The sequence below is a fragment of the Symphalangus syndactylus genome, chromosome 6 (assembly GCF_028878055.3).
Source record: "Symphalangus syndactylus isolate Jambi chromosome 6, NHGRI_mSymSyn1-v2.1_pri, whole genome shotgun sequence".
Classification (NCBI taxonomy): Eukaryota; Metazoa; Chordata; class Mammalia; order Primates; family Hylobatidae; genus Symphalangus; species Symphalangus syndactylus.
The window spans coordinates 23,578,806-23,602,493 of NC_072428.2; the positions used below are offsets into that span (position 1 = coordinate 23,578,806).

Genomic DNA, 23,688 nt, shown 5'->3' on the forward strand with positions numbered 1-23,688 from the left:
ATGGGGTTTTGGTGTGGATGTCCTTTCTGTCTGTTAGTTTTTCTTCTAACAGTCAGAACTCTCAGCTGCAGGTCTGTTGGAGTTTGCTGGAGGTCCACTCCAGACCCTGTTTGCCTGGGTATCACCAGTGGAGGCTGCAGAACCGCAAATATTGCAGAACAGCAAATGTTGTTGCCTGATTGTTCCTCTGGAAGCTTCGTCTCAGAGGGGCACACGGCTGTATGAGGTGTCAGTCAGCCGCTACTGGGAAGTGCCTCCCAGTTAGGCTACTCGGGAGTCAGGGACCCACTTGAGGAGGCAATCTGTCCATTCTCAAACTCCATGCTGGGAGAACGACTACTCTCTTCAAAGCTGTCAGACAGGGGCGTTTAATTCTGCAGAGGTTTCTGCTGCCTTTTGTTCAGCTATGCCCTGCCCCCAGAGGTGGAGTCTACAGAGGCAGGCAGGCCTCCTTGAGCTGTGATGGGCTCCACTCAGTTCGAGCTTCCTGGCCGCTTTGTTTACCTACTCAAGCCTCAGCAATGGTGGGCGCCCCTCCCTCAGCCTTGCTGCCACCTTGCAGTGTGATCTCAGACTGCTGTGCTAGCAGTGAGCCAGGCGCCGTGGGTGTGGGATCCTCTGAGCCAGGCGTAGGATATAATCTCCTGGTGTGCTGTTTGCTACGACCGCTGGAAAAGCACAGTATTAGGGTGAGAGTGACCCAATTTTCCAGGTGTCATCTGTCATGGCTTCCCTTGGCTAGGAAGGGGAATTCCCTGATCCCTTGTGCTTCGCAGGTGAGATGATGCCTCGCCCTGCTTCGGCTCACGGTCTGTGGGCTGCACTCACTGCCCTGCACCCACTGTCCGCCAAGCCCAGTAAGATGAACCCGGTACCTCAGTTGGAAATGCAGAAATCACCCGCCTTCTGCATCGCTCACGCTGGGAGCTGTAGACTGGAGCTATTCCTATTTGTCCTTCTTGGAACCTCCCCCTCAGAACTCAATAGATTTAGCAGCTGATTAGACACAGCAGAAGATAGGATTGTAGAACTACATGACATTAGAAAATATCCAAAATGGATTAAACATACCACCCAGAGATTCAAGAAGCTCTGTGAAGCCCAGTAGGATGAATACACAGAAAATCATACCCAGATACATCATGGAAAAACTGAAAACCAAACAGAATCTTAAAAGCAGCCACAAGTGGAAAAGATTAATTATTTTCAAAGCAACAACAATAAGATGAAGATGGATAGTGGGCTTCTCAATAATAATTACTCAACCCGGAACACAATAGAATGGCACCTTTAAAATGCTAAAAGAATAACTACCAACCTAGAATTCTATTCCCAGCAAAAAAATCCTCAAAAATGGAGGTGTGAATCTTAAATGAAATTTTCTAAGTGAGAGAAGCCAGATTCAAGAGGCTGTATAGTATAATGCATTTATACGACATTCTGGAAAAGACAGAACTATAGCAATGGAAAATAAATCAGTGATTACTAGGTATTGGAGGATAGGAGAGGGGTTTGCTATATGGAATGCATGAGAAATTTAGGGGATGATGTAACTCTATGTATTATATAGTAGTGGTCTACCACAACATTCTTCTGTCAAACCTGTAAAATGACACCAGAAGGAGTAAACTGTACTATATGCAAATTTACAAGGATGTGCAGGAGAACTCTAGTGTGGAATTTATACTATGAAAATGTAACAGACTTTCACAAATGCATAACATAAACCTCAATGAGCAGAGTAGGGGGAAAAGAAGTTGACTTAACTTTGGAAAATGGCACTTTGACTGGATACTGTAAGGCTAAAGACAAAAAGAAAGGTACATAAACAATGTTTCTACTTGGTGGATTTGTTTCTTGGATGGGTGCATGTCAGCAATTCTGAAACTACAGGTATACTAGAGTTGAACAAATAAGCAAATCGGTACTGAGAGATAGGTAGATTTTTTCACTGTTGAAAGAAGTTACTAATAAGCAAAGGGGAAGGCTAGAATGAGCTCTTTGCTGCTGCATTAGAGTTGGAGATACCTCATGCCAGTTAGAATGGTGATTATTAAAAAGTCAAAAAACAACAGATGCTGGCAAGGATACAGAGAAAAAGGAATGCTTTTACACTGTTTGTGGGAGCGTAAATTAGTTCAACCATCGTGGAAGATGGTGTGGCGATTCCTCAAAGATCTGAGGCAGAAATACCATTTGACCCACCAATCCCATTGTTGGGTATATACCCAAAGAAATCTAAAACATTGTTTTATAAAAATATTAATACATGCACACGTATGTTCATTGCAGCACTATTCACAATAGCAAAGACATGGAATCAACCTAAAAGCCCATGAGTGATAGGATAAATAAAATATGGTATATACACACCATGGAATACTATGCAGCCATAAAAAGGAACGAGATCAGGTCCTTTGCAGAGACATGGATGGAGCTGGAAGCTGTTATGCTCAGCAAAGTAACGCAGCAACAGAAAACCAAACACTGCATATTTTCACTTATAAGTGGGAGTTGAATGATACAAACACATGGACACATAGTGGGGAACAACATACACTGGAGTCTATTAGGGCAGGGATGGGGAGGGAGAGCATCAGGAAGAATAGCTAATGGATGCTAGGCTTAATACCTAGATGACGGGTTGATCTGTGCAGCAAACCACCATGGCACACCTTTACCTATGTAACAGACCTGCACATCCTGCACATGTACCCTGACACTTAAAGTTGAAAAAAAAAAGAATTGGGCTGGGCAGGGTGGTTCATGCCTATAATCCCAGCATTTTGGAAGGCCAAGGCGGGTGAATCCACCTGAGGTCAGGAGTTCAAGACCAGCGTGGCCAACATGGTGAAACCCCATCTCTACTAAAAATACAAAAATTAGTCGAGTGTGGTGGTGCACTCCTGTAGTCCCAGCTCCTTGGGAGGCTGAGGCAGGAGAATTGCTTGAACCTGGGAGGCAGAGGTTGCAGTGAGCTGAGATCACACCACTGCACTCCAGCCTGGGCGACAGAGCAAGACTCCAGCTCAAAAAAACAAAACAAAACAGAACAAAACAAAACAAAACAGAACAAAACAAAACGAAACCAAAAAAACCAAAACAGAATTGGAGATATCAGTATAAATTCATGGTTTAATTATATACAGATAGAAAGATAAATATAGACGTATGTGTATACATGGGTTAGCATGTATACATATATTTTCTAGCTTTGTCTGCTGAGAGGGCCTAGAAGAACTGATACCCAGATCTTGGGATCTAAATATTATTATCTAGTAAAAGGAACCAGGACTCTTAGTAAAAGGAACCAGGAGACATGACCTATTTTAGGGCTGGGCATCTTGTAGTGCTGGAAAGTAAGGAAGTACTTAAAGTAATGTCAAAAGGATACATAAGACAGCCCGAAAGAGCTCCCATGGTTAAAACTGGAGCAATTTGAACCACAAAATAATGATATTATTGGATCCCCTATTAATATAAATAAATGATTAAATAAATGGATAAATTGGGGAGAGGGGAGTTTATTTATTTATTTAGTACTATTTTTTTGAGACAAGGTCTTGCTCTGTTACCTAGGCTGGAGTGCAATGGTGCAACCATGCTTCACTGCAGTCTTGACCTCCTGGGCTTAAGCAATCCTCCTACCTCAGCCTCCTGAGTAGCTGGGACCACAGGTGGCACCATCATGCCTGGCTAAATTTTAAATTTTATGTATAGATGAGGTCTCCTCATGTTGCTCAGACTGGTCTCAAACTCATAGCCTCAAGCGATCCACCTGCCTCTGCCTCCCAAAGTGCTAGGATTACAGGCGGGAGCCACCGCACTCAGCTGGGAAAAATATTTTACAAAAGAATTTCAGCTACCAAATGTAGGAAGAAAAGGAGAAATAGAAAAATCACCCTTAGAAAATCACAGTAATAATTGCTGCAGGCCAGGCACAGTGGCTCACGCCTGTAATCCCAGCACTTTGGGAGGCCGAGGCAGGTGAATCATGAGGTCAGGAGTTCAAGACCAGCCTGGCCAAGATGGTGAAACCCCATCTCTACTAAAAATACAAAAACTAGGCGGGCATGGTGGTGGGTGCCTGTAATCCCAGCTACACGGGAGGCTGAGGCAGGGAATTGCTTCAACCCGGGAGGCGGAGGTTGCAGTGAGCCGAGATTGCGCCACTGCCCTCCAGCCTGGGCCACAGAGCGAGACAACGTCTCAAAAAAAAAAAAAAAAAAAATTGCTGCAGGCAGTATCCACTGATGAATGCCAAATTTGATGGCTGAAACTTTAAGGAGAAACAAGGTAGTTACACAGTCACACAATATTTTTTCCAAATTATTTACTGTAGTGATTTTATATCTTGTTCAAAATTGTTTGCTATTCCTCCCTCCGGGAAGCAGAGCTTAATTCTATGCTCCAACACCCCACCCTACTGTGGAATAAGTGACTTGTTTCTAATGACTAGAATATGTAAGGGAAAAATACTAGGTTTACAGTGGAGACCAACCTTCTAGACCCACCTAAAACCCAGAAATAATTCATGTCGGTATCAGTGATTCACGTGAGTATCAAATATTCATGATGCAATGTGATGAAAAGGGAACTTTATTCTCTATGACATTCTTCCCCCACAGCTAGTATAATTATGAAAAAATATCAGACAAGTCCCATTTGAGGGACATTCTACAAGATACCTCAATAATATTCTTCGAAAGTGTCAAGGTCAGTAAAAACAAGGAAAGACTGAGAAACTGTGACAGAATGGAGGAATCTAAGGAGACATGATGACTAAATGCAATGTGGTAACCTGGACTGGATCCTGGCATTTATAAGACTATAAATTTTTCTCAATATGGCTTCAGCTGGATCCTAAGTTTTATATATTGTATTTTTATTCAAATTATTTTCTAATTTTGTTGTAATTTTTTCTTCAACATATTGGCTACTTAGAAGTATACTTCTTTTAAGAATATTTGGGTATTTTATTTTTTGCTAACTTAAAAAATTGATTTCTAGCTTATTTCTATTGTATCAGATAATATAGTCCATATAATTGCAGTCACTTAATATATGTAGAGATTTGCTTTCTGGCCAAGCATATAATTGATTTTGGTAAATATTCTAACACTGATGAATTTGAAAATAATGTGTATTCTGCATTTCTTAGGTGCAGTGTTCTGTGAATATGAATTATATAGACCAACTTTGTCAATCTTGTTAAAATCTTCTATATTATTACTGATTTTTCTGTCTATGTTTTCCATATTTTTTTCTCTACATGTTTCAGTCTAGCTATTTTTTTCTGTCCTTTCACTTTACTAATTCTCTCTTCAATTTGTCTAATCTGCTGATAAACTCAATCTATTGAGTTCTTAATTTGATTTATTATATTTTTCAGTTCTAATATTAACATATGGTTTGTCTTTTATAATTTTCAGTCCTCTGTGGAAATTCATTTTGTTATATATTTCCCTGAGCATGTTAATCACATATATTTTAAAGTCTATGTCAATAAATCCAATATCTGGACTTCTTGTAGATCCATTTCTATTGTCTCTCTTTCTCTCTTGGTTTTTGGTCATTTGACCTTTTCTCCAGTGAAGTAGAGTAAATTTTGATTCCATGACTGACTTTGTGCATGAAAAGTTGTAAAGGAAATTTGAGGCTTTGGATGGTATTATCTTTCTTTAGAGAGATTTACTTTTGCTTCTGGAAGTTGGAGTTGGGCAGATTATTTTACTAGTCAGAGATTCAGCTGCCTGGAAGCTGTTTTCATCTTTGTGAGGAGTAATTTATTTCCACTTTGTACTCTAAGAGTGTAGCTCTTTGGGGTTGCAACTAAAATTCTAGGATATTTGCCAGAGTCCCTCCTCCTTGGCGGGCCCTGAACACTAAGCCTATCCTTATAAGACTGCTAGTGGTCTCAGCTTCTAGTGACCTATCAGATGCTGATTATCAGGATCACTTCTTTATGGTTCTCTTCTCTGTATGATCTTGGAGATGTATTCTACATCATCAGTCTTTTTGCAGGATCATGAAATTGTAGAAATTTAGAGATGAAAGTGATCTAATTATAGACCAACCTTCTAGACCAACCTAAAACCCAGAGACTCGTACTTACATCTCCCCATTCCTTGTCCAGTGTTCTTCCATTAACGTGTATAAGTTAGCTGAAATGAATAAAGTTGTTAACATAAAATTGAGCTATATTGTAAAGGGTTAGATAGCAAAATGTCTTTAGTTGTAATGAGCAAAACACAGTGTTTTATAAGCTAGTAGGTAGGACAACGAGATATAGTGGTCTCTCCTTATTTTGTGGGGGATAAGTTCCAGGACCTGCAGCAGATGCGTGAAACCTCAGATAGTATCAAACCCTGTGCAATATGTACTGTTTTTCCTGATGTGTACATACCTGTAATGAAGTTTAATTTATAAATTATGCATATAAGAAGTTAACCGCTAAAAATAGAACAATTATAGCAATATACTATAATAAAAATTATGCAAATGTGGTCTCACTTTCTGCCAAAATATCTTATTGTATTATGTTGACCTATTTTTGGACAATGGTTGACTGCGGGTAACTGAAACCTCAGAAAGTGAACCCATGGATAAGGGGGGATTACTATAAAGTAAAAAAAAAAAAGACATCTTCTTACTTCACTAAACTATATTTCACTACTTAACTGTATAGTAATTAATAAGAGGGGATATTACTCATTTTTGTCTGTATGAACCTAAAATGGTAATGATAATATTTGAAAAAAATTGAGTGTTTAAAATTTATAATGATTTGCAAATTAACAGTCCGAATCAACAAAATAGTTTATATTGAATCCACAATGTCTGCATTTTAGAAGTTAGACATCGTTTTTGATACATGTCCTTAACACATAGATAGAATTACTGATAAGGAGTGAGGATGCACAGTAATAGCACAGGAGTAACAAGTAACAGACACCTTCCTTCAGAATTCAGGCAGTTCGCATGTGATGTGAGTAGGGTAGGAATTATGTTGACCTGGAAAGCATATATCTTCAGTTCAACCTACATCTGCCATTCAGCTCCAAGTAATTATTGGCATGTAGAAAAATAAGCTCTGTGCTATCCAGCTTTTTCAATTATTGAAGAGAAACTAGAAATACAGATTTCACCATGAAATCTATTGAATTCTAAAAATCAGAAGTAAGTTGAAAGTTTTAAAACAAACTATATTTCTGAGCCAGATCATCTCTACAATGGGGATTAAAGATCTCTACAACAAATCTTTTAGGCTTTTAAATTATGCATTAATTTGATAACCCTTTATAAGCCATTTCTCAATCTATGCCTTAAGAAAATTGAAAATTTAATGGGCATCACATGCTATGCAAATTAATGACTATACTATCACATAGTATGTATTATGTATCATAATAGAATCATGAGCAAAGTATTAGGGTAGTTCAGAAAGGGCACATTAAATTTGTTAAATATCTAAAGAATAAATTTTTGAATTCTAAATTAGCAGTAAACAAAAGTCAGTGGAGTTTTGGGTGGTTTAAAATAAGAAAAGTATGAGGGAAAACTGGATAATTAATGGTATAATATGTGGTAAATAACATTAAGCAGCATTTCAATACCCCATAAAATTAAAAATGGTATGGATAGAATCATACCCCTTTCTGATTATTATGATTTGTAGAATGTATATCTTTATACCATATGGAAAACTGATAAAATAGGTGTTAGCCACATTGCAGAAAAATAGCATTAGAATATATTTGTACTAGAGTAGGATTTTATTAACTTTATGCTTTCTATTATAAATTATTAAACTTTTTATTAGAACTTTAATTTTTTCTTCCATTTATCTTTAAGCAGCTTTTAAAAATTATAAAAATTCTTATTAAATGTCAATGAGAAAAAATATTAAATTTAATAAAAAATGTCTCTAACTTCAATAAAGTACCTAGAATACAGAATCTTAAAAGTGTTTATTTTTTATTAGATGCCTTAGGACTACAAGGATGTAAGTGTTTTTACAAAAACAATAAAAGAGGAGTAATTTGATGGTTTATTTACTCTTCATAACCTTTAGAAAGTGTCATGCCTTTTTTAAAGTGTTTGCTTCAGGCAGCAGTTTTACAAGATGGGCTATGTATTGGTCAGGCCTCTTCAATTCTTGACCCTGAACAGATTTAGGTACATACACCAGGCACGTGTCCAAGCAGCCAAAATTGTAACTGGGTACTTGTACATTCCTTTTCGAACTCATAATCCACCTCCTACGAAATTGCTCAAATCAGTTTCTCATGTTGTCTAAGAAAATACTAATCACTCTTCCAGATAGTTTCTTGGTCTGAAAAGTACTCAAGATAAATATTTCTAACATTTATGGGCTAGCCTAAAAGTTTATATTTACACAAATCTCTTTCTTAATAGTATTTGAACCATGATTTTCACATTGGTCAACTTAATCTATTACAAAGATTTCTGATATAGAAAAGTATCTATTAATATTAGAAAATTCATAGCAATTCTTAAATTCTTTTGTTTTTCATTCAACAAATATTTCTAGTTTTTATTTTGAGATGTTTTACCAAATAACCAGATTGTGCTTGCATATTTTACATAGGTAAAATAATTTTGAATGGTTTCCTAAATTTGAGGGGATATAAAGATTAACTTCTGAAGTTTTTGAAGGAAATGAATATATATCATAACAATCCATACTGTTCTGCAGCATCCACAATCTCTTCAAGGTAGTATAATGCAGCATTTAAAATACTTTGGAGACAGATGATCTGAGTTCGAATACTGGCTCTGCCATTTACCTCCTGTGTGACTTTAGGCAACCTATTTACCCTCTTGCTATCTCAGGTTCCTTATGTATAAAATGGCAATAGTAAGAGAACCTACCTCATTATATTATGTCCAGGATTCAATTAATAAATAAAAAGTACTAAGAACAATATCTAAATCATGGTAAGAACTCAGAACCCACTCTAACCACTGAAAGAGAAGTGGTTAAAAGAGAACCAGACCTACATGATGAAAACGGTATCTTGTACATTTTCAGTCCAACTGCTTTGAGAAGAGATGCATGTTTTATGCACACTCCTTCCCAAAACAAATGTATATATGTACATTTATTTCCTTTTTCAATATGTTTTAAATACAAAATATGTCTAAAAATACAAAAAATTAGCCGGGCACAGTGGTGGGCGCCTGTAGTCCCAGCTACCCCAGCTACTCGGGAGGCCGAGGCAGGAGAATGGCGTGAACCCAGGAGGCAGAGCTTGCGGTGAACTGAGATCGCACTACTGCACTCCAGCCTGGGCGACTCTGTCTCAAAAAAAAAAAAAAAAAAAAAAAAAAAAAAAAGTGAGTCATAGAAAAATATTTCATTTAAAAAGCACATATTTTATCTGTTAATATCTACTCTTTGTTTTCTCTCCAACATGTTATGAAAATTGTCAAATATACAGCAAAACTGAAAGAATTTTACAGTGAACACTCATATAACATTAATTTTTTTATTTTTGCTTTATCACATATCTATCTATCCCTCTTTTGACTTCATTCTGATGATTTCAAAGTAAATTGCAGACATCAGTATACTTCCTCCTGATATTTAAAATGAATATCATGGGCCAAGTGCAGTGGCTCTTTCCTGTAATCGCAGCACTTTGGGAGGCCGAGGCAGACAGATCACCTGAGGCCAGGAGTTTGAGACCAGCCTGGCCAACGTGGTAAAACCCCATTTCTACTAAAAATATAAAAATTAGCTGGGCATGGTGGCATGTACCTGTAATCTCAGCTACTTGAAAGGCTGAGGCAGGAGAATTGCTTGAACCTGGGATGCGGAGGTTGCAGTGAGCCAAAATCGCACCACTGCACTCCAGGCTGGGTCTGGGTGACAGAGCGAGACTGTGTCTCAAAAAATAAAAAATAAAATAAGTATCATTACAAAGAGTTTACTATTTTTCTACGGCTTTTTTCCTTACATTAAAGTTTATATACAATGAAACGTAGACAGCTGTACATTCAGTGAGTTTTGACAGATGAATACGCCTGTATAATTGAAACCTTGTCAAGATGTAAAATATTTTCATCAACACAGAAAGCTCCCTCATGCCTCTTGCCAGGCAAATTCTATCCTTAATGCCCACCCCAAGAGATAATTGCTCTCTTGATTTTTTACCTTACTCAATTAGTTTTTTTTATTCTACCATTTCATTTAAATGGAATCATCATTGTGTATTCTTTTGGGTAAGGCTGCTTTCACTCAGCATGTTTTAAATTAATCTATGTTGTATATATTAGCATACAGATCCTATAAATGCTTTTCAAAGTGTATACTTATATAATTCATTTTCTCTGATGTGATTATAAGTTGCATTTTCAATTTTGGTTTCTGCATATTCATTGTTAAAATATAGAAATATGACATTGTTTTTTGTGTGTTAATCTTGTATCCTGTGACCTTCTTAAATTCACTTACTATTTTTGGGAGTTTTTTTGTAGGTTCCTTAGTATTTTCTATGCATACAATCATATCATCTGCAAATAGAGGTAGTTTTATTTTTTCCTTTCCAATCTGTTTATTTACTTGGGTATGACTTATAGCAGTGGCTAAAACTTTCAGTATTATATTTAATAAGAGCGATGAGAATAGACATCCCTATATTGTTTCTGATCTTAAAGGGAAAGCAGTCTTTCACCATTAAATATGATGCTAAATGTAGGGTTTTTGTAAATGTTCTTTACAAAAAGCAAGGATAATATTTTTATTCCTAACTTGGTAAGAGTTTTTATCAAGAATGGATGTTGAATTTTGTTAAGTGTTTTCCCTGTGTTGGTTGATGTGATCATATGATTAGCATATTGATGTAATAAATTATACTGATTGATTTTCAACTGTTGAACCAGCTTTGCATACCTGCAATAAATTCCACTTGTCATGGTATATAATTTTTAAATTATATTGTTGGATTCTGTTTGCTAATATGTTATTAAGGATTTTTGCATCAAAATTTGTGAGAAGTATTGGTCAGAGTATTCCCTTTGTGCTGTCTTTGGTATTGGTATTATGGTAAATAGGTCTGATAAAATCAGTTAGTATGTGTTTCCTCTTCTTCTATTTTTCTGGAAGAGACTGTGTAAAAGTGGTGTTAATTCTTTAAATATTTGGTAGTATTCTCCAGTGAAACCATCTGGGCCTGAAGATTTCTTTTTGGGAGACTTTTTATTAAAAACTCAACTCCTTTCATAGTTACAGGGCTATTTAGATTGTCTGTATTATCTTGGTTGAGTTTTGATAGTTTGTGGCTTTCGAGACATTGGCCAATTTCTCTAAGTTGTCAAATTACTGAGTGTAAAGTTTTTTTGTAGCATTTGCTTATTATCTTTTTAACAGTTATGTTTTTGTACATGGTCTCTTTTAGCTCTTTGACCGTATTTAAAATAGTTTGATTAAAAGTTTTATGTAGTACATCCAATTTCTGGGCTTCCTAAAGTATAATTTCCATTATTTTTTTTTCCCATATAATGGGCTACACTTTGCTTTTACTTTGCATGCCTTGTAACTTTTTGTTAAAAACATTTTGGATATATGGCAGCTCTGGAAATCAGACTCTTCTCACTTTCTAGGGTTCCTGCTTCTTGTCTTTGTTTAGTGTGTCTTTGAACTAATTTGTCTTTGAACTAATTTGTAAGGTCTGTTGTATTTGTTGTGTGTGGCTACTGACTTTGCTGTTAATATTAGTGGTCAGCTAGTGATCACAGAGATTTCTTTAAATACCAAAGGAAACAAAAAATCTCCTAGTTTTTACAGAAGGGCTCTGTGTGTGTGTGTGTGCGTTGAGGCACACCTTCAATACTTAAACCAGGCAGTTTTCAACTCTGCCTGTTATTCAGCAGAAGCTTCAGATTTCTCTAGTGATAACTTATGTTTATGATGTGGGCAAATTCAGGAGTATTACATTATTTCAAACAAAACCAGAGAGTATTTCTAAATGACTGCTTCCTGCTTGGCATTGGGCCTCCCCACTTGTCTTTGGGTCTTTTCTTTGTCCTGCTTCCCAGAGAAACTCTGTCTTTGCAGCTCTCCTTGCTGTATCTCCTTGTTCTTTTTACTTGATGCTTATTGGCATGGCGGTGGTGGGAGATAGGGGAAGAAGGGCATTCTCTGATGTTCTCATTAAACCTTAGTCTTAGGTGAACCTGAGTCTCAGGATGAGATCTTCATGAGTGTTTGGTCCCTCCTTCGTATGTAATGCTGGGCCTAGCATGTATTCCTGCCCCTCCCACAATGAAAGAACTGTTGTTGCCTTGTTCTCCCAGTCCTCCTCTTCCCAGCTGCTGCTTAGAGGAGATAAGGAAGATAGGTCTGCCTAGGTAGAATTTTTAGTGATGACTTTTGGTCCCCTTGCCCAGCTGCAGAGGGTTTCCACTAGTGCTTTTAGCTATAGTTTCTGTTGCCCTCCCCTCTGCAGATTAAGGGTTTTGATCTGTAGAGGAAATAGGGAAGATGGTTTGTGACTTCTCTTCCCCTATATAGCCAGTGCTGCAGGGGAAAACTTTTATAGGATTTTTCTCAACCTTTTCTGTAAGCACCTGGTGGGTTTCCTAGAAGAAAAGCCTGCTAGAAAGTATAAATCTCCCTATTTCAAGGGATTCATATTTTTACAGTAGCCTACATTCTACCTTTAGCAATTTATTAAGGACTTTTCATTGAAGCTTCTTACCAGTCCTCAGTAGCTTGTGTCCCAGGTAAGCAAATGTCAGGGTTCTGTTTCTCTAGGCACCTGTCTCTATCCAGATTTTGGGTACTTGATTGATGTGGGACCTCAGTTCTATGATGGACTTGTCTATTTAATTTGCAGTTTGTCCAGATTTTTTTCTTGTTGTAAAGGTGGGAGTATGCTATTTCTATATCTCTCCAGAAAGAGCTGAAACTGGAAGTTTTAAAGTCTTTATTTTTATAGCACTTTTCTTTTTCTTGTTGTAAAGGTGGGAGTATGCTATTTCTCCATCTCTCCAGAAAGAGCTGAAACTGGAAGTTTTAAAGTCTTTATTTTTATAGCACTTTTCTTTTTCTTTTTGACTTAGGAAGCAGAAATTCATTATGAAGAGCAGATTGGTAAAATTATTGTGGAGACACAGGAACTTAAATGGCAAAAGGTGAGTGATATGGTTAGGCTTTGTGTCCCAGCCAAATCTCATCTTGAATTGTAATCCCCATAACCCCCACGTGTCAAGGGAGAGACAAGGTGGAGGCAATTGAATCATTTGGGCGGTTTCCCCATGCTGTTCTCCTGATAGTTCTCGTGAGATCTAATAGTTTTATAAGGGGTTCTTCCCTCTTTGCTCAGCACTTCTTCTTTCTGTCACCTTGTAAAGAAGGTGCCTTGCTTCCACTTCGCCTTCCATCATGATTGTAAGTTTCCTGAGGCCTCCGCAGACATGCTGAACTGTGAGTCAATTAAACCTCTTTCTATTATAAATTACCCAGTCTTGGGCAGTTCTTTATAGCAGTACGAAAGCTAACTAATAAAGTGAGTATTTTTTTTCTCTCAGATTAGTATTTATAGCATCTATTTTAAAATGTATTCTAATCCTTATTGTCAAGTTAATTTTTAAATTTTCTAACATATTCAGGGGTTAGTGGATTATTTTAGATAAAATCTCAAGAAAATCCCAACTAAAACTGTTGGTAACATTTAGGCTTCCAGAAAACTGAGAATAAGAATTTTGTTCAGCTTTTTGATACGGCACTGTGAATAACTCTGAAAACAATTTTATATCTGAGAAACACATTGTGTGTTATAGGGGAGTGAGAATATTTTGAAAGCAATGAAACCTCATAACTAGTACCATATTTTCCCAGGGTGTTATTACATAATGCAACTAAATATTAAAAAATAGTAGCAGCTCCTATTTTCTCCATAGTTTTATCTGTATTGAAGCATTTATGATAGTGCTTCTCATGCTGTTCCATCAGAGTAATCTTAACAACTAAAACCTGAAAGTGTAATTATGCTGATTTCTGTTCTCATTGTTTGGTAATATTGAAACAGGAATTGGGGGTGACATCAGAATCAGAAGTCAGGTGATAGTGGATAGACCAAACTAGAAATAATTGGAATTTCGAGGCTAGACAGATCCAAAGGGTGTGCAGATTGTGGGAGTAAGATCAGGGTTGAATTATATGAAGGACAAGTCTGAAACAGACCTATCTGTGGAGGGAAAGAATATGGAGGGAAAGAATAGGTAAATACTAAGTACAACTAATTTCAAGCAGATTTTAAAACGTAAAGTTATATCTTGTTTTTGTATAGAGCTAACAGCATAAAGTTATCACGGTCCTTAAGGTAAGTTTAATGAACCCAATTTAATGACCAACTGCAGTGGCTCACGCCTGTAATCCCAGCACTTTGGTAGGCCAAGGCAGGAGGGTTACTTGAAGCCAGGAGATCAAGACCAGCCTGGGCAACATAGTGAGACCTTGTCTCTATTAAAAAATACATATATTAGCAGGATGTGGTGGTGTGTGCCTGTAGTCCTAGCTCCTTGGGAGGCTGAGGTGGGAGGATCACTTGAGCCCAGGAGTTTGAGGCTGTAGTGAGCTATGTTTGTGCCATTGCACTCCAGCCTGGGTGCAGAGCGAGGCTCTGTCTCTAAAAATAAATAAATAAATCCAATTTAGAATGTCAACATATTTTGGGTACTTAAGCTTATTCTAAGGTTTATGTGGAAATAAACATACAAGAGTGGCTGGGAAATTTAAAAAGAAAGGAATGAAATAGTCATACTTGATTCTTAAACATAATATAAAGCTGTCATAATTAAAATAGCTTGGTGCAGTATACATAGTTATTTAGTAGAACACAACAGAATCTAGAAATAGATCCAAATACATAAGATAATTTAGTGAATGTTAACAGTGGCCTTTAAATCAGTGGGGAATAACAGATTATTCAAGAAATGGTATTAAAGCTGGATTCCATCTGAAGAAAAAGCCAGATTCCTACCTTTACCAACTTTTAGAAAAACAAGAACTTTCATATGTTGTTAGCAGTGTAAATTAGAACTGCCTGGTTGCATTGCCTCAAACATCACCAAACAACTTGTTAATAAAGCAGGTGTGTTTATTGAAACTCATTGCAGTAAGTGAAAACACTACTTTTACAGAGTCTTAGTATTTCAAAAGGTGCAAATCAGTATTGGACTATGTAGAGGGTTATAGGGTCTAGGTGCAAATAGATTTAGGGAGATCTTTTAAGGGAGGATATTGATGGGGATTGGGCAAATTTTGTAATGTAGTATTTTAGGATTGTGAATGTGGCAACATTGAGGCTCTTGAAGCTACTCTCGAGAATAAATAGTTGTTTGATAAACCAGGTGTTTACCCAAATAAACTATTGTCTCAGATAAGTTGTTTTGCAGCAGTTGCCCGAAACAAACAGTGATATAATTTATTGGTTTTTATAGTCTTATATTTACTGGGCAAAGGTTTCCTGGAACAAAAACTAAGTTGTGTTGACACAGGTATTCTCAGTTCTTACTCTGAATATCTCTGTTGTATTGATGCAGGTGGTTTCAGTTCTCAGTCCCCTTTTGGTTCTTCAACCTGAGCTGGAAAATAAAATAAACCATTATTATTTAGGATGTGATCAATCAAGATTTATGCTGCTTGATGAAGAGTCATGATGGCATGTAGGTGGTTTCTGGTGATGTGTGTGTGTGTGTGTGTGTGTATCAATTTTTCCTTTTGTTGGATCATAATTTGTTGGATCATTTTATAGGACAGTGGCTATGCAACAGTACTTAAGACTCCAGAAGTTACACTTCTGAACACACCAACGTGGAAAAACACTAAGGAAAAGTTTATTATCAGAACTTGTAGATCACTTTTAAGCCAGCAACCAGGAATACCTGTATTAAACCAAGAGAACAGAGGCCATCCCCAAATCAAAAATTTCCATTAGTAATTGGACTCACACCATAGAGTGGCCAAGAATGTAGAGAGCAATATTAAGAATAAGGACCTTTGAAACCATCATGGTCAATAAATAATATGTTTTTACTCACTTAAGGGGCTGGATTAAGAAAGGGGAAAGAAAGTACCTCAGAAAATAAAGAACAAAAGCCTGCAAATAAAAGCATTGCAATCTTTAGCTCTGATTATCTAGGTAGGGTGTTAGCAGGCTTTTTATGTACAGAGCCGTATAGTAAATATTTCAGGCTTTGTGGACGGTATGGTCTCTGTCACAACCATTCAACTCTGTTGTTATAGTGTAAAAGCAGCCATGGACAGTACTTACATGAATCAGCATGGCTGTGTTCCTATAAAATGTTATGGACACTAAGATTTATATTTTATACAATATTCAGGTGATTTGAAATGTTATTTTTTTATTTTTCTTTTTAACCCATTAAAAATGTAAGAACCATTCCTGGCTCACAGGCCATATAAAAACAGACTCTGTAGGTCTTGTGTAGAGGCTGTCTTGATCCATACCTCTTGAATGGTAGCTGTTTCTTTCTGAATATGTCTGCTTCTGAAGCTTTCTCAAGACTCCGTAGATTTAAATTTCTTGATGGAATGGCATTCCATGTATTAGTGAAACCTAGTGTCTGTTCATCTGGGAGACATGAATTCAAGGATCTATTCCCCGGGGGTTTAGCTACTGTGCTAGCAGTTCTTGGTAGGATTATTTCCAACATGGTTTCAGGATGTTTGTTTTTTCTCTCAGGTCATTTCTAGAAGACACTACCTCTGAGCTTTTGGTCATATAGAAGAAAAGCAACTTTTATCTGTTTGTGATAAGACTCTGAAACATATTGCATTAGTCCCTTGGAGTACTTTGCCACATTTGCCTGAAGTAAAGAAATGTCCAAAATCAGGGGAGAAGTAGCCAACTTCATAGGGCAAACTCTTAACAAGTTTATATGGTAAAAGCCAATGAATATAGGGGAGTATGGACTTCATGGTGTTATGAGTTAGAGGTAACCTTCTTGGTCATGGAAGTTTAAGAGTGTCAGATACAGTGTGCCATTAGTCCTCTCTACTTTTCTTCAAGTTTGAGGATGATGGGGGCAATGAATTTCTAAATAAATGACAAGGTTTTGCAAACTTCTCTAATGACAGTCCCAGTAAATTGAGTAACCCTGTCCCTCGAGATCCTCAGGTTGGAAACACAAAATCAAGTAATTTGTTTTTCTACTCACAGAACTGTAGCTCTCTGGCAAGAAATTTTAGTTCATCCTGAGAAGATGGAAGCAATGATGAACATATTCAGAACCTGTTCTAGGGGTTAATTTTAGGAAATCCATTTGAAAGTGTTTATAGAGACTCTAAGGCTTGGATTTACAAGGATAACAGTTTTACCAAGACAGTGCTAATGGCAGCTGTACACCAGAGACATCCTTGGCAATTTTAGTAAAATTTCACCACCAATGCTAATTGAATATAATGTTCAGTTTGTCCTTGCTCTGAGGGGTAATTTCCTATAAAATTTTTACAAAGTTCCATTGAGGTCCTCTGGTGCCACCAAGTGTCTGTCCTGAAAGAGATTTTCTTTTTGTAATTTATTATTATGTTTTTTCTTCAGACTCTGGAGCCAGTTGTAGGCATTCCAAAACAGCCTTTTTAAATTTCTTCAAAGATTTGGCTTTTTGGATATCATGGGGGCCAGGACTGTATGTCATAAAGATTAGCTAGGATATTTCCTCTAGCCTTAACGTTATCCCTTTCAGTGTGGCTTTATGATAACCATCCCCTAAGGAAGCATTAGAACACTTAAAATGGTTGACTACTTGAAATTGGGATTCCTACTGAGATCAGAAACCATAATTACTTTTACAGTATTCCAAAATCATGGACTACACCAAAGGCATAGCTGCTATTAATGTTAACTCTCTAATGTCTTGACAACTGGCAAGCTTTGCTGAGTAGAATAAGTTCTGTCATCTGGGTTGGTTTAACCTCTGGTAAGGAGTCATGATTTAGGGGTCAGTTGAGACTGTTGCAGTATATTCTGCCTGATATTTTTTCCATTTCACTTTCAAAAAATGACCTATCATCAAACAAGATTACATGTAAATTTAATCTGGGGGAAGTTTCTAATAAATCTGTCTGAAGCACAGTTATTGCTTAGACAGAGACTAAATCGTCATGGATTTCCCTTTCTTTGGGTAATGGAAAAACAATACCAGGCTTTTTGTTAAACTTGTCTATGAGTAACACTTATTAGAAATAGAGATCAAAGAGATATACTTTATATAGGAAGTTATTGATTATCAAAATATTTCTTGAAAGAAAGTTTGGTAGGTGCTCTGTCCAATCCCCATCTCTTTACTACATTAGTATATTTTTTTCATTAAGATATAAAAGCATTTTAACGTGTTTCTATTCAAGCATTTATATATGCTATATATAAAATGAACAATGTATATATACATATTTATAATGAATAACACATAAAAAGTAAATTAGTATATACATGTACATATATGTAAGCTTAGCTAAGATTATATGACAGACTTATTGGCAATTTTAGGGGGCAATTGTCAAATAGTATTATTGTATAGTTTGTGCAAATTAAAAATTAAAGAGAAATAAGCAATGAGTTTTTCTTTTTCAATTTTCATGCCTCTTTTTATTTAGATCTTTATTTTAATTGAAAAATAAATATTGTATATATGGGCTACAATGTGATGTTTTGATATACCTGTGTATGTATATGTTGTGGAATGGTTATATCAAACTAATTAACATATCCATCACTTCAATGCTTATTTTTTTATAGTGAGAATATTTAAAATCTACTTTTACCAATTTTAAAATATACATTATTATTAACTATGCTTACTACATGCTGTACAGTAGATCTCAAACTTATTCTTTCCATCTAACTGGAACTTTGTACCCTTGATCAACATCTCCCTTCCCTCTACCCCAGGCCTCCATCTCCCTAGCTTCTTGTAACCACTATTCTACTCTCAACTTGTATAAGTTTGACTTTTTTAGGTTTCATATATAAGTGAGATCATGTGGTATTTGTCTTCCTGTTAGTAGACTTTCAGGTATTATAGCACTGGGTGGAAATGTGTGGGGGAGAAAGTAATAAAAGTTCATAGGAGGTGAACCTGCTTGCTGAGAAATGTGTTTTTAGTAAATAACAAGGATTGCACAGCGTGAGGTACCATGAAGTCTAAATAGATCCTTAAACCACATTAGTAGAAGCCTCTACTAGTTTGTCAGCTGCTAATACTGCCCTTGATAAGGAGTTGGCTTTTGCCACTAGGTCGAAGGGAAGACTGTAATAAACAATTAGATCCTGATGACTCCCATGGTATTCTGTTACAGCATTAAGGGCTTGTCTACACTGCTGAGGTACAAATAGGTAGAAAGCTTTATGACAATCGGAAGACCCAGAAAGGGGCACTGTTAAAGTTTTTGTTTTCTTCAATAGGTTTTTAGGGAGCAGGTAGTGTTTAGTTACATGAATAAGTTCTTTAGTGGTCATGTCCAAGATTTTGGTGCACCCATCACCCAAACAGTGTACACTGTACCTAGTGTGTATTCTTTTATCCCTCACCCCTCTCCCAGCCTTTCACCTGATTCCCCAAAGTCCAATGTATTATTCTTAGGCCTTTGTGTGCTCATAGCTTAGCTCCCTCTTATGAGTGAGAACATACGATATTTGGTTTTCCATTCCAGAGTTACTTCACTTAGCATAAAGTCTCCAATTTCATCCAGGTTGCTGCGAATGCCATTATTGCATTCCTTTTTATGGCTAAGTAGTATTCTGTGGTATATGTATACCATATTTTCTTTATCTACTTGTTGATTGATGGGCATTTGGACTGGTTCCATATTTTTGCAGTTACAAATTGTGCTGCTATAAACATGGATGTACAAGTATCTTTTTTGTATAATGACGTCTTTTCCTCTGGGTCGATACCTAGTAGTGGGATTGCTGGATCAAATGGTAGATCTACTTTTAGTTTTTTAAGGAATCTTCACACTATTTTCCATTGTGGTTGTACTAGTTTACATTCCTACAAGCAGTTTAAAAGTATTCCCTTTTACCACCTCCACACCAACATCTATTATTTTTTGATTCTTTGATTATGGCCATTCTTGCAGGAGTAAGGTGGTATCACATTGTGGTTTTGATTTGCATTTCCCTGATCATTGCTGATGTTGAGCATTTTCCCATATGCTTCTTGGCCCATTTGTATATCTTTTTTTTAAGACTCTGGATATCGTCCTTTGTCAGATGTATAGATTGTGAAGATTTTCTCCCACTGTGTGGGTTGTCTGTTAACTCTGCTGATTATTTCTTTTGCTGTGCAGAATCTTTTTAGTTTAATTAAGTCCCATCTATTCATCTTCATTTTTGTTGCATTTGTTTTGGGTTCTTGGTCATGAGATAGATGGCAACACAATAATAGTGGAGGACTTTAATACTCTACTGACAGTGCTAGACAGATCATCCAGAGAGAAAGTCAGCAAAGAAACAATGGACTTAAACTATACCCTAGAACAAATGGACTTATCGTATATTTACAGAACATTCTACCCAACAACGGCAGAATATGCATTCTGTTAATCAGTACATGGAACATTCTCCAAGAAAGACCATATGATAGGCCACAAAACAAGTCTCAGTAAGTTTAAGAAAATCAAAATTATATTAAGTACTCTGTCAGACCACAGTAGAATAAAATTGGAAATCAACTCCAAAAGGAACCCTCAAAACCATACAAATACATGGAAATTAAATAACCGGCTCCTGAATGATCATTGGGTCAATGATGAAATCAAGATGGAAATTTAAAAATTCTTTGAACTGAATGAAGTTAGTGACACAACCTATCAAAACCTCTGGGATACAGCAAAAGTGGTGCTAAGAGGAAACTTCATAGCATTAAGTGCCTATATCAAAAAGTCTGAAAGAGCACATACAGACAATCTAGGGTCACACCTCACGGAACTGGAGAAACAAGAACAATCCAAACCCAGCAGAGGAAAAGAAATAACAAAGATCAGAACAGAACTAAGTGAAATTGAAACAAGAAAAACAATATAAAAGATAAATGAAACAAAAGCTGATTCTTTGGAAAGATAAATAAAATTGATTAGTGAGATTAACCAAGAAAAGAGAGATGATCCAAATAAGCTCAACTAGAAATGAAACGGGATACTACAACTGATACCACAGAAATACAAAAGATCATTCAAGGCTGCTATGAACACCTTTATGTGCATAAACTAGAAAACCTAGAGGAGATGGATAAATTCCTGGAAATATACAAACCCGCTAGATTAAACCAGGAAGATATAGAAACTCGGAACAGACCAATAACAAGCAGTGAGATTGAAGTGGTAATAAAAAAATTGTCAACAAAAAAAGTCTAGGATTCACAGCTGAATTCTGTCAGACATTCAAAGTATTGGTACCAATCCTGCTGACACTATTTCAAAAGAGAAAGAGGGAATCCTCCCTTAATCATTCTATGAAGCCAGTATCACCCTAATACCAAAACCAGGCAAGGACATAACAACAACAACAACAACAAAAAACCTACAGACCAATATCCCTGATGAACATAGATGCAGAAATCCTCAACAAAATACTAGTGATCCAAATCCAACAGCAGGCTGTGCACGGTGGCTCACACCTGTAATCCCAGCACCTTGGGAGGCCAAGGTGGTGGATCACCTGAGGTCAGGAGATCAAGACCAGCCTGGACAACATGGCAACACCCCATCTCTACTAAAAATATAACAATTAGCCAGGATTGGTGGTGGGCGCCTGCAGCCCCAGCTACTCAGGAGGCTGAGACAGGAATTGCTTGAACCTGGGAGGTGGAGGTTGCAGTGAGCCAAGATCACATTACTGCACTCTAGCCTGGGCAACAGAGTAAGACTCCATCTCAAAAACAAACAAAAAACAAATCCAACAGCATATCAAAAAGATAATCCACCATGATCAAGTAGGTTTCATACAAGGAATGCAGAGATGGTTTAACAGACGTAAGTCAATAAATGTTATATATCACATAAACAGAATTTAAAAGAAAAATCACGTGATCATCTCAATAGACACAGAAAAAGTATTTGGCAAAATCCAGCATCCCTTTATGATTAAAACCCTCAGCAAAATCATCATAGAAGGGACATACCTTAAGGTAATAAAAGCCATCTATGACAAACCCACAGCCAACATTATACGGGGAGAAGTTGAAAACATTCCCTCTGAGAACTGAAACAAGACAAGGATGCCCACTTTCACTACTTCTATTCAACATAATACTAGAAGTCCTAGCCAGAGCAATCAGACAAAAGAAACAAAGGGCATACAAATTGGTAAAGAGAAAGTCAAACTGTCGCTGTTTGTGGATCGTATGATCATATACCTAGAAACCCTAAAGACTCATCCAAAAAGCTCCTAGAACTGGCAAATCAATTCAACAGAGTTTCAGGATACAAAATTAATGTACACAAATCAGTAGCTGTGCTTTACACCAATAGCAATCAAGCTGAGAATCAAATTAAAAACTTAACCCCTTTTACAATAGCTGCAAAACAAACAACAACCAAAAAAACGTAGGAATATACCTAACCAAGGAGATGGAAGACCTCTACAAGGAAAACTACAAAACACCACTGAAAGAAATCACAGATGACATAAATAAATGGAAACACATCCCATGCTCATGGATGACTAGAATCAATAGTGTGAAAATGACCACATTGCCAAAAGCAATCTACAAATTCAATGCAATTTCCTTAAAAATACCAGCATTATTCTTAACAGAACTAGAAAAACTAATTTTAAAACTCATATGGAACCAAAAAAGAGCCTGTATAGCCAAAGCAAGACTAAGCAAAAAAAACAAATCTGGAGACATCACATTACCTGACTTCAAACTATTCTACAAGGCCATAGTCACCAAAACAGCATGATACTGGTATAAAAATAGGCACATAGATCAATGGAACAGCATAGAGAACCCAGAAATAAACCCAAATACTTACAGCCAACTGATCTCCGACAAAGCAAACGAAAACATAAAGTGGAGAAAGGACATCCTTTTCAACAAGTGGTGCTGGGATAATTGGCAAGCCACATGTAAAAGAATGAAGCTAGAACCTCATCTCTCACCTTAACAAAAATAAACTCAAGATGGATCAAAGGCTTAAATCTAAGACCTGAAACTATACAAATTCTAGAATAACCATAAAAATTCTGGAAAAACCCTTCTAGACATTGGCTTAGGCAAAGACTTCATGACAAGAACCCAAAGTTATTTTTAAGCCACAAAATTCTTGTTCATGTTTAAGTTCCTGAGGGAGATGTTCCATTATTGAGCATGTAAGTTATATAGAGGTGGGGTGATTTCAGAAATATTTGGAACCTGTTGTCTGAAGCAGCCAGTGAAACCCAGAAAAATTCTTAATTGTCTCTTAGTAACCAGCCTTGGAAAGTACTGAATGGTTTATAATTCATCAGGAGTGATACATTTACCCCCTTGATATTAATCGTACCGTAAATAATGTGCTTTTTTCTGACAAACTTCTAAACATTTTTTGGAATTCTCATGACCTTGCTAAAAGAGTAAGTTGATAAATGGAATCAGTCTTACAACTCTCCACATCTTTAGAACGTAGCAAAAACTTGTCCCCATATTATA

General features: G+C 36.7%; 1 protein-coding gene across 2 annotated transcripts in view; it reads left to right on the forward strand.

Annotated features, from left to right (window-relative positions):
* The window catches only part of CCDC73 (coiled-coil domain containing 73), a 183,270-nt gene that overhangs the window by 53,643 nt on the left and 105,939 nt on the right, over nt 1–23,688 (forward strand). For both annotated transcript variants that reach the window (XM_055282001.2, XM_055282000.2), the window contains one exon: nt 13,090–13,161. In XM_055282001.2, the coding sequence (XP_055137976.2) occupies nt 13,090–13,161 (72 nt within the window). The remainder of the gene's footprint in view (nt 1–13,089; nt 13,162–23,688) is intronic.